This window comes from Balearica regulorum, chromosome 12, assembly GCF_011004875.1.
Source record: "Balearica regulorum gibbericeps isolate bBalReg1 chromosome 12, bBalReg1.pri, whole genome shotgun sequence".
Classification (NCBI taxonomy): domain Eukaryota; kingdom Metazoa; phylum Chordata; class Aves; order Gruiformes; family Gruidae; genus Balearica; species Balearica regulorum.
The window spans coordinates 8,968,907-8,981,414 of NC_046195.1; the positions used below are offsets into that span (position 1 = coordinate 8,968,907).

General features: G+C 35.3%; 1 protein-coding gene across 2 annotated transcripts in view; it reads left to right on the forward strand.

Annotated features, from left to right (window-relative positions):
* NEDD4 (NEDD4 E3 ubiquitin protein ligase) overlaps positions 1-12,508 on the forward strand; it is a 57,827-nt gene that overhangs the window by 26,060 nt on the left and 19,259 nt on the right. For both annotated transcript variants that reach the window (XM_075764009.1, XM_075764007.1), the window contains 2 exons: positions 8,410-8,460; positions 11,084-11,145. In XM_075764009.1, the coding sequence (XP_075620124.1) occupies positions 8,410-8,460; positions 11,084-11,145 (113 nt within the window). The remainder of the gene's footprint in view (positions 1-8,409; positions 8,461-11,083; positions 11,146-12,508) is intronic.

The following is a 12,508-nucleotide window of genomic DNA, read 5'->3' on the forward strand; positions in this document are numbered from 1 at the left end:
TCAGGTTGATTCATGTCCTTTTTAATCTACCACGAGAGAGTGGGCATTGATTGTGTGCTGCCTTTTAATACAGCCAGAAGCTATAGTTATTCTGTCTCTTAAGGCTTAGTATACATTTAAGAATGTGTTAAAGTAAAACCTGTTCCTGAGGCAAGATAGAGACATTCTTCCCTTTAGTTCTGACTAGCCAATAACTTGCAGGCTTTCAGATATGAGACCGTGATCGTTGCTAAACTTTTTTTGGTTTTTTTGGAGTGGTACATCCTTTTTGCTTTCTGTGAGAAATTAGATCAATACTTCGGGTTAAACAAAAACATTTCTTGGAAAATGTTATGGTGATGTAGAAATCATAGTCTTTGTAAGCATTATAGCATAAGACAGAAGCCTGCAGGTATTGTCACAAGGATTGTCAGAAGCTCAGCTATAAAATTGAAATATTAACGATAAGGAATAATCTCTTAATCTATTAGATTTTCTTACTAAAGGAAGATGGTAAGTAGTATGCTGATATTTTAAAATGACCAAAAGGGGAACTACAGGCTAGTGCAACAGTCTGGTCTGGAAGAAAGAGTACATGGAATAGAATTAGTAGACCTATGACACATTTTGTCTTTACAAGGAGGGAGACTGAGCACTGCCTTCATAAAAAGAAGTTTTCTCTTACTAATCAAACTAAGAAATGACATGTGAAGTTGAGTGAGTTAGTTAATGCAGGACACTGAGCTTTTCAAAACTTTTGACAAGAACCCTTAGCAGAAGTTCTGAAAAATACTCTCAAGGCCTACGTGCAGGAAAAAAGCTTCCTTATTGATAACAATTAATTAAAAGATAAGAAATAAAAGTGAGAATTAAATTGTTACCTTTGAAGCTGCAGAAAATCTTATGATAGTGAGTGACTAGACAGTAGAATGGACAATTTGAAAATCAGTGTTGATAAATGCCAAGTACTGCACACAGAGGAAAAATGGCTAATGATGCATGCATGGTAATGGTCTCCCATACCGATCAGGAAATAGTTTATGTCATGGTGAGTGACTCGCTGAAAATGTCAGCTCAAATCTTGTTGATAGTTGAAAGGCAAATAGAAGGTTAGGATTTATTAGGAAAGGAATAAACTAACAAAATTAAAAACACCCTTATGGAGTTGTACAAATCCACATATGTGCATGGCATGCATATTTCTGGTCATCCTTTTTCAGAAAGCATGTATAACAGAACTAGAAAAATACCAAGAAGGGTCACAAGATTGGGATAAGTGTTATGCGAGGAGACATTAAGGGCTTTTCAGCTTTGGGAGGGAAAAAAACATGGTATAAAGGGGGTTTTATAAAACTATAGTTCAAGGGAGGTGAATTTAAACAGAGAATCCACTCTTGTAAAACAAATGTATTCTGTCATGTGTTGCTGAGCTCACTGTTGCAAGATGTTGTGCATACCAAAAGTAGAAATGGGTTTCGAGAAGAGGTTAGGTAAATTGATGGACCCATCAAAGGGTATTACGTTCTCAGTATGTATTTTAACATCAGGATCAAAAAGTCCATGACTACTTATTCATTAGAAACTGGGAGATATATCAGAGGAAGTACTATTCTTAACTGCTGCTTTTATTATTTCCTTAAGCATCTGCTCTTGGCTGTTACTAAGGAAAGGATACAAGGCTATGCAGAGTATTAATCTGACTACTATGTTCTTCGGTGCCTGCTTAGCCCTTGCAGCCACCTAGGATCAAATGGTAGAAATGCTCTTTCAAGTTTTCCCTCACCCTGGGCTGAGAGTGTTCTTTCTGTGTTCCAACACATGTTTTCTCGTTTTCCACAAGTGGATGAATTTCACAGATTGAGCAAGCAAGCAAAACTGACTGGTCTTTTCAGGCAAGTCATTTGATTACGACTGACTTTCACCCTTGTATGAAGGGGACTGCCCTGCATTTCTGTTAAGTGTCTCTGTTTCAAGTGAACTTTCTTTCTCATTCCCTGTGACGAACAGAACACGCTGATTTGGGAATGCAGCCAGCAAAATGTTTGTAGCTCATTTCGGTGTTAGTTTATAGATCCATATAATCATCTCTGTTTTAAGAGAGTACCTCACTCTTTTTTTTTCATTTTTTTCTCCCCCCCATCATGGCAGTTTATGGTAAATTGAAAAGATACAATTATTGTTTGAGACCTTGGGCCGCTTTCAGCTCTATCAACTGGAACATAAGTAAACAGAATTTAAGGACATCAGCAAGTTCCTGGCTGAAATTACATACAAACTTGGAGTCATTGAATTTAGGGCGTGTTAAAATGCAAATGGAGCACTCCAGCTACTCAGTAAAAGGAATGTGGAAAGAAACACAGAACTGTATTCTTTTAGACCTAGGTGGTTTCTCTGGCAATCTGTGATTTTCCTAGCATAAGGGAGAAGGCCTTGTTTAGTAATGTGAAAGCACAAGGACTTTTCAAAGAAAAAGGTTTATGAAAATTACTTGTTTTTTAATAGTGTTTCTACCTTAGCCAGTTGTAGTAATCATTTCTACTAAGTTTGATTTGGGACAAATATTTAACTTACAAAGAATAAATCCAAAGTGGTTAACATCTGGCAAATTATAGGCCAATAAAACCCATGTCTAATGTGGGAAGTGTAATGTGACTTTAGTAAGAAACATTGTTGAGCTTATCTGAAATAAATTGTAATAATGCTTTTGTTGTAAAAGTTATTGTGGGTGGATTATTTATGTTGTAGTTACCTTGTGCCATAGAGGTTAAAGCATCCAAGGTCAGTTCGTGCAGACTGGTTTTGGATGGATAGGATTTACAACTTGAGCATAGCACAGTTTAAGAAAACCCAGTAAGTTCCGCTGTAGCCAGGTTATCTGTGTCTACATTTAGGACTGGCAGCAGTAGACTTGGAGCTGGGAGAGGTCAGTAGGTTGGGCTTGGGGCTCCTGTTGAGATCAGCGGTGGCTGAAGACTAAGGTGGAGTGCAGAAGAGCATGGAGAACTGCAGCATGGCTGGCAGCGGCTGCTAGCTGTGTGCTGGTGCAAAGGCGCTGGGAATTCCTGAGTTAGTGTTCATGTTGAATTTGGATCAACAGTAGCTGAGAACAGTAGACATAAGAATGCTTTTGAAAACTGCTGGACTAACTTGGGAGTAGGCTGAGGCCAGTCAGCCTGCATCCAGCCCTGCTGTAGGTCTATGTTCACAGAAATTTCTTAGAAGGGGTCAGTTACTTGTACAGCCTGGGCCAACTGTTCCAGGTTATATTTAGGGCTGGAAGAAGCAGCTTCCAGGGTCAACCTGATTTTGTGCATCTGTGTGGCACTGTACTGGACCTGATAAACTTCCCAGGAGTGAGACCATGGTACAGAGATGCTCCAATTGCCTGTCTGCCTTTCGGAGGCAAATTGTTTGTCTGGGTGGTGGTGGTGGTGGTGTTTTTTGGGTGGGGTTTGTTTGTTTGTTTGTTTTTTAAATTCTATTTGTTCCCTCTTGTTCTGAATAACAAAAAGTTGACTGTGTATTGAGTCTTTCAACTGAGTGTATTAATTAGCCAGTGTGGTTAACATCTGTCATACCTGATTTATCTGTTGCTCATTTCAGGGAGGAAATTACATTGCAATTTAATGTTTGATAGGGTTTTACGTTTTTTGAGTGTTTTAAGCTTTATAGTGTTAATTGGTGAAGGTAAAAGTGGCCCTGGAATTGTTACTACAAGAGTTTGTTTTTCAAACTGTATTTTAACTTGAGATTTGGCACAAATTTTCTACAAATAGATGCAAAAGTTTTATGTTTTTATACTACTGTGAAGTTAACTAGATGCCAGGAATGGATTGTCAAAATGAAACCTAATTAAACATTTGGTACTGTTTTCTTATTTTTTTTAAAGTGTTGGCTGGTTTAACATAGGAGGCCAAATCTGGATTGGCTCTCGACTTTTCATAAAATGTAATATTCCTGCATTTTATGTGGTAGCTTATTTGGCACATCTGTCCATAAACCCAAAGGAACTCAAATTCATGATGAATAGAACATACACATTACTAACTTGTTCTCTGTTTATGTTGTGCTTAAGTATGCTTCAGTTATATTGGATGACGACTTGTCTTCTTGTGACGTATATGCAAATGAGTTCTCGTTTGGAAAAAAAGAAAGCTATCTTAAATTGCTTTGTTAATGAACTTTTAAGGACAAAGTAGCAAACATTGAGTGGAGTAATGTGCAAATGTTGTTATGAAATTACTGTAGACTAAATATGAACTTCTAAGGAAGCTATCTATAAGATACTGGTTCTATATAAGAAGTGTAAGCTATAAATGGAGAATCAGATGACACTTTTGCTCTGGTCTTTTTAGAGAAGCAGTTCTCTGAAAATATCTTTGGAAGCGAGGGAGAATTAGTGAAAATAACTTCAGTGTCATTTCTAAATGCTGTCTGTTAAACAGATGGTAAAACTGCTGAGGCATGTTATGCTGACACCTTGCTGTTGAAGCAGCGAGCAGGCCTGAAGGTCCTGCAGAAACATATGTTGCATAATAACCATTGATCTAACAGTACAATTTTTGTCCATTTTGAAAATGCTGATAGGTTCTTACATCTCAGCACTATAGATGTCAACTAAAAAGAAATGCCTACATGTCAATTAAAAAAAAAAAAATCTCACCATCTACCTCTCTCCCTTAAAATACAGGAGACTGGGACTTTCATGAAGTCCATGCAATAAAGTATTTATTGCTTTGCAAGATAGAGAAAACATTACTTTTAGAATCCATGAATTTGGTAAGATCTTAACATGATAATTGAATTTTGCTTTTTTTGAAACTGTTCCTTTCCCATGATGAATAGCATATGCTGGCAGTATTTTATGGAAGAAAAAAAGCTCACTTTTCTTGGTTTAGAGTTTAAGAGAACCAAATAATATACTCAGTGCAGCATGAAAAGAAAAATACTTGAAGTTGCTAGTGTAGCTCAAGAAAGGCTTGGTTTTTCAATCTCATCAAGCTTGTAACTAATGTTGATGTTTGGGTGTTTAAGCAAGAAGAATGTTGGTTTTATAAGGGTTCTATTGAGCTCTTGTTTTCTTTAGCAATGATAGTCCAGATCACTGTTTGTTTTTTCAGTTTGAATTGATACTTTATATTCCCTCCAATAAAAGCTGTATGCTTTCTCATTTTGCCATACAGCGGTAGATTTCTGTGTGAAGACCAACTTAGGCACAACTAGCTGCCTGTTTAGTCAGAAAATGACTGGGAATATATTGAGGTTCTAATTCATGCACTAACACCAACAAAAGTTACTCTCAAAAGTTGGTAGAGAAAATACCTGTTACTTCAACACCCTCATCTTATACAAGAGCTGTTTCAAAAGGCACTGTGGTGAATCCAGCAATTAAGAAAGGCATTAAATTCAGTTAACTGTCTTCAAAGGGGATAAAGTATGGGTAGTGTTCTCAGTACTGCTTTTAAGTATGACTCAGATAAGCATGTCTGTTTATAATCTTCTTCTATCCAATTTCTGATGAGAATTGCAGAAAAAAAAATTTCCAAAATCTTAACCGTTAAGGCTTATTAAGTATATATTCATAAAATAGATGAAAATGAGTTTTGGACTGCATTACTTTCTTTCAGTGCTTTTCCTCTTTGAGCACTCGCTTTGGCATTGCACTTGAGTTCTTTAAATGTATTGTATACAGCAGCTGTCTGTCCTCACATGTTTTTAATAACTTTCTATAGACTAAACCAATGAATCAGTAAAATAAAAGGCCTCTTTGTTAGTGTACTATATCATTAATTGAGGTTTATGCACTTATGGTTTGGCAAGCAGAAAGTTTGAGTTCTCTGGCTGTTAAGATTTTAGAAGTTGACAAGAACAACTGACCCACTTGTCTGTCTTGAAAAAACTGGGATGCCTGCTCTCATGAAACAGAGATCCAAACAGTTTCAGCTCCACTGGCATTTAATTGTTAATCTGTGCGATGTCTGTTTCAAAGCTTCTTTGGCACTTCTTTGAAGGCAGTTTGTCAGCTTGTCACAGTGAGGCACATTGCTAAAGAGCATTCCTGCTATCTGATCTGTGTATTAGCTGTTTGGAGGTCAACAAAAATCTCCACTGGCGGATTTTACTCTCTGGCTGGAGGAGAAAGTACTGTTAAAGGTTGGTTATCAAGGCTAGCTCTGCTAAAAATAGCAGGAGAGACAGCAGAATAATAAAGTGAATAACAGGGGCCTGTACTAAAATAATGCTGGTAACAAACACAATGTTCTGAGGTTTTCTAAAATACAGCAGACTTTTGTCCTACATTCCAGTAATTTATTTGAAAGGCATGTTCCACTTGAGGATTGCCAAGAACTTTACAAATACTAAGCCTTTTAACATGTCTAAGGTATGTGCCGTGCCATTTTAAAAAGAACCTCATTGGCAAAAATGATAGCTATATTTTTCCAGAAGCTTGTGTTCTATAATAATACAGAAAGTTTTCCTTCCCTAGTTCAGGGAAGCTTCAGACTATTCAGGTATGAAAAACCTGTTGTAGCTTTCTATCTCAAACAAGTTTGTGAACTAAAAAGGTGGGTGTTTTGTTTTTATTTCCACTTCTCCCCGCTTCAAATCTGAATATAAGACATACACCCTACAAATTCAATTGGCAGTTATCATCTATGATCAGCTCTGCAGTCTAGATGTGCTTTTTGGAGGTGTAAAAATTACAGCTTAAACAAATGTGAGGCACTGGTTCTCCATATACAGATATGATTTAAAGATGAAATGGACAAACTTAGGACAACAGAGCTAAAGAAAAAAGGTTCCAGAATTATTAAGGAAGAAAGAACTGCTTCAAGAAATACTTATAGCCTTTAACGTCATAAGTGTTTGAATGGAGAATGCCATCAATGGGAGAAAAAATGAGTAGAATTGGACTGGAGTTTTAATACTGTAAAACATTGGCATTGAAAATTAAAAATATAGTTGTACTAGAAGAAAGATGAAACACATGGCTTTGCTCTGAGGTGAAGGGAATAGATGTCAGCAACACGCAGAACCTCATAGTGGAATGTTTTACGGAGGAAGGCCATCAAAATCCTTGGGTGACGAGTTTGAATAAAAGCTTGTGGTACCCCAACAGATATAGGAAAGAGTAGGCACCAAATCTTTTGTTAGCTGGAAAAATCAGGAAGACAAGAAATTTGGAGGCTGCACAGGCTACACTATTGAAAACTTTCACAGTCCCTTGCTCTGTCTATACAAAAAAGCATAGTCTTGTTATAGTGTAGATTTTTGAAAAATGCCATAGGTTTATACATACCTTTTAAAAATATCATGCCCTCTTGATTCTAGCACGCAGGCAGTCATATGTCTTCATGTTAAATGACCCATGTAATACATTCTCCTGCTTTTGTGGAGGTTTGCAAAGGCTTTCAAATCACAAATGAACTTGAAACAACTCAGCATATGCTCCAGTAATCCAGTAAGAAGTCAAGTAAAATCAAGACTGTTGTCGGTCTTGACTATTGGTAAATACTGAAATTACCTACGTAAACTACCAACATCTTAATTTCTTTGGCAGGCAAAGAGGGAATCCGGCTGCAAAGTTGCTGCATTCATAGTCTGGTTGTAGTTGGACAGTCAGGACATCCAAGCCAGGGCAGAATATTTCAGATTTTAGTTGTTAAAATTAAACTCCGCAATGTGTGTAGGCAAAATGGTATTTTTTTATAGCTATAACAAAGTTTAGCCTGTTTTCAGATGTCAACAGGAATGTTGGGCAGAGGGTAGAGGAGATGCCAAATTTGAACCTCCTCCTGCCAGGCTTGGGACCGCTGGAATTGCTGGAACTTCCAAAGCACTTATCACAGATGAAACTTATTTTTCCTTCACCTTATTTTTGACAGTAGCTGTAATATTTTGAAAAGAAAAAAAATGTTTATATATGTCTGTTTTAAACAGGTGCCTAGGCTCATAGAAATTGTCAGGTGCTCCTAGGAGGAAGGTCTTTAGTTCTGTGTTAATCTGTGATAAATGTTTAGTTGCTTAAGCGTATACAAAGACAATTATTTTACTGAAAGAACTAAGGGAAAAGGTGTCTTTAAGACAATGTTTCTGTTGGAGATGCTGATAATCTCAGTCCTGATGCTGAACAACTCTCTCCTGTTAGATTGGCATTAGTCTATGTGATTTAAAATACAGTCTAAATCTCCACCCCCAGCTCCCTCAAACTTCCTTTATTTTGAGGAAAGCAGGACTTTCCAAGGCTATGAGTGTTGGATCAATCAGAACTTGTTCTATACAGAACAAGTTTTATTGTCTATAATTCAAGAGTGTCTTCAGATTCTTAGACAACATTACTATGCAATCAGGAGTTTGGATCAATGCTTTTAAAAACACTTTGCAACTTTAAACTTTCTGTGTTTGTTTGTTTGTTTTTATTTTCCATAGACTCGAGATGATTTTCTTGGGCAAGTGGATATTCCTCTTTATCAGTTACCGGTTTGTATTTTTTGTTTGGTTGGTTCTTGTTTTAAGACTGTGAAAAGGAAAAATGATTCTGTATGCAACTGTATTAGTAATCTAAGGAAGTTAACCATACTGATAATATAAGTAATTAAATTCTCCTACTCTGTGGGGTTTTTTGTTTTGGTTTTCTTTTGTGGATTTGTTAGGGGCTTTTTAGTGCTTTTTTAAAAAAAATTGTAGGTTACCTTGTGTTTAGATATTGGTTTCTGCTGCCATGAGAGTTAGGACTGCTTTTAGCTTTTTCAAGAATAAAAATGCAAGGTTGGAAACAGTCTTAAAGACAAGAGGAGATTGTAACTATTGTCATATTTCTTAAAATATTTTCTTTAAAGTTGTGAATTTACTTTTTAACATTCCTTATTCCTATAAACAGATACAGAAGAGGGTAAGTGGGAAATAGAGCTAGTGTTGCTTTGTACTTTTTTTTTTTGAAAAAAAATTTGGTTTTGTATTCCTTTTGCAAAGCACATTGTTGTTTTAAAGAAATATCACCAAGAATATTGAAATAAGTAAGGCTTTTCATTTTCTTCTGAAGTCACAAAACACTAGCAAATACTAATGGACTTATCAGCAACTGTTTTAAAGACAGGATAGCAACCATGGCAAAACCTTTCCGAAAGCAATTGTTCTTTCATTCCGGTTAGAATTGAGTCAGGAGTAGTTACAGATCTGTCCCGTTTACCACTTTAACTGGGATGTGAGATCACGCTCACTGCTCCCCCTTGGTCAGGTGGCTTGGAAAGACTGGCTGTAATATCCCTCTGGAGAAGACTGTCTGTGTGTTCACTTCCTACTAATAAGCTGGACAGCAATATCTGGAGTCTTTTGGAGATATTGATAGATTTCCTTTTTTTAGCATGAACTAATTTATAGAGCCTCACTTGAGTATTTCCATGGCTATTTTCTTATCTTCTTCAAACATCAACTTTTCCCAGTCTCCTGTCTGTTTCTGTCTTCCTGGTTCCTTGTGCTTAATTATTTGGTCTTGCCATCTAAGTCCATTGTATTTGATTGCCCCAAATATAGGTGGATTTTTTTTTTTTTAAAGTTTTTCATTTATATAGGTAACTGTATCTTGGATAAATAAAATCAGTTTATAAATTCTTTGTTACATGCAGTTTTGGTTTTGCTTGATACTGCAAATGCAGACAGTTCACAACTAAAAAGAGCTGGTAATCAGGGACATGTCAAAAGGGCAAATCATCTGCAAGTTAAGATAGTTGGCAGATATGAATTCGCTCTTTCCAAAACCAAATGTGCTAGATTACACTTGGATTAATACTGAATCTAAAGCAACTCTTGTTTTTGAAGTACTTCTAGATTACTTTAGAGCTGACACTGAAATGTCTGAAATACAAGAGAAAATTTTTCTTTGAGATTCGATGTAATAGCTATCACATTCAGTAAAGTTTAGTCAGCTTAAGGACTTTTTCATAACAAAGTTCAACAGTTCCAAATAAAATTCTAAAATCTTTAACTTAATAATGTCTAACATTTAAATTCAGGATTTTTTGTTTGTTTCTAATCAAATGTTGACACACATTAGATATTTTTTTGAAACACTATTATGGAATTAGTTCAACCTTTGAGAATTACATCATGTGCAGTTTTTCTTAATTAAAAGGCCTACAAATACAGTATTTGCAAGTTTTTCCTCATATTATACAGTATTACTTGAAATGGTTAAAATGTATTGAGTAACAAGAGCCTAGAGTTTTTCAGAATTTACAATCAGCTGAAAAAGGAAAAAAAAAAAAGACTCAAAAAAGATATTTACAAATGTTCCTAAACATATGGTATTGTAAAAATCAAAGGGTTTTGTAAGAATTGCAGAACTTGACATGGATTATAAATATTTAGATTAACCTGAAAAATAAGTATCTTTGTTTTTGTTAATGACCCCTCATTTATATTTCTCTATATGTACCTGGGATGTATATTGATAAAATGATGTCTGTTTAGCTCTGTGCTTTTTTGTGTTGAGCAACTTCACTTTTGTGAATCAGAACAGAGATGTTCTTAGAGTGGATTCTTCTGTAGTTATTTTGTATCCCCAAGTCTTAAAGCTAGAAATGGCTTTTTATATATATTCTCTGTAAAAACATTTGAAAAATACTGGGGGAGGAAAAACTATTCTGGTGGATCTTTTAAATGTGAAAAATTGAGAATCTATTTCTTGATTTGAGCAACCTGGTCTAGTGGAGCGTGTCCCTGCCCATGGCAGGGGGGTTGGAACTAGATGATCTTTAAGGTCCCTTTCAACCCAAACCATTGTATGATTCCAGGCTAAACAGATTTATTTATTTATTTATTTTCCCACCTGTACTTTATAAACTGTAATATATGTATACACTGAAAAGTTGGGGGTTTTGGGTTAGTTTTTGGTTTTGTGGGGATCTTTTTTTTTTCTTGAAGCAGAGAATTAGTCTTATTACTAAGATTATAGCTGGTATTGCTATTACTGTACCTAAACCTATAATTTAAATTTTAAAATGTTATATGGCCTTCAAAGAAACTCAGTGTAAACTTCTGATAATTTTCTTTAACTTCAAGTATTTGATACTGATTTTTCTTGAAAAAACTTGTCTTATTCCAGACAGAAAATCCAAGTATGGAGAGACCATATACATTTAAGGATTTTGTTCTTCATCCAAGAAGGTTGGTAAATACCACATAAAAATTCTAACTTTCATATCTAAACAATGCTGTTGTTGCTGTACAGTTACTTCTACAGATGTAAATATTGCTTAAACTTTTAGTATTTGTGGTTCTACTAAAAAGTCAGCCTTTGTGTAGATACTTATAGACTATTTGGTAAGAGTAAGCCTTTTTTTTTTTTTTTCAGGCCATGATATAATTCACATTATAACTTCATTTGAACAATTTACTGTTTCACTGAACAGTGAAATCGGTGACCAATGTTATGCCATAACTCATTTATCCCTTTTCAACTTGTATTTGTCTCCTGCCTCCTTGTCTCTCTTGTTTGCCTGTTTTATGTAAGCAGTTATGTGACCTTAATTATAAACAAAACAAAACTTAAACTGAAGCTGCTTAACATTTAGGAATGCCTGTGTTAAAAAAAAAAACCAAGGAATTTTTAAATGATAGGTAACACTTTGGCAGATATTAGTGTTATGCCTTTCATGTTTGTTTTTAAAATGTACATTCTTAACCTAAATCTGAGCAGGTTTTGGCAACTTTTACTAGAAATAAAATGCATGTTGACATTTTTCACATAATAGGTTCCAGTTTAGAAACAACATCCGAACATGTGGGATCTATAGATCTTTCTTAGCCACGTTGGTAGTGGAAGAAGTGGGGTTTTTTAAACATTTCACACTTCTTGATTTTTAGCAGGTCAATGATTTTAACAGAGTTAATGACTGTCAAGTGTCATTTTGGTCTCCTGTTTTTCTGAATTTAACATTTCTTGTCCTATAAATTAATGAAGAATAATATTTATTATCTCGATATAAATTAACTTCAATTGTTGTTTGTTAGTCAAGGATCTGACCTCTTGTAGTGTCTACAAGACATTAATTTGGCAGTGTTTTGTAGTAAGAGATACTGCCACAGGTTCAGGCACTTTTCTGCCTTGAAATCTTTATTTCTTTACCAAGTGAAAATACTAAATAAAATCAACATGGGGAAATCTATTTTCAGGCTTCTAATGATACATTAAGCTAAATACAGAGAGGCAGATGCTGAAGTATATGAGCTTGCTGTAACTTCAAGTTTTAGGAAAAGTAGTCCTGTCGGTTAAAATAATCCTTGATAGATTGGCTGCATACAGTCAAATTATTATAATCATATGAATCAAATTGTCATTATTGTTCTTTATACATTGGATACTAGGGAAGTTTTCAGAAGAGCGAGTTGGAAAGAAGGTTTGCAGTTGTGCAGTCTAAAAATTCATTACTATTATAGAACTTCATTAATTTAAACTATATAAAGCCAAGTTTGTGTTGAGAAACTTAAGAATAATCTGCTAGCTGTGCTTTTTCAGCTGTTTTATTTC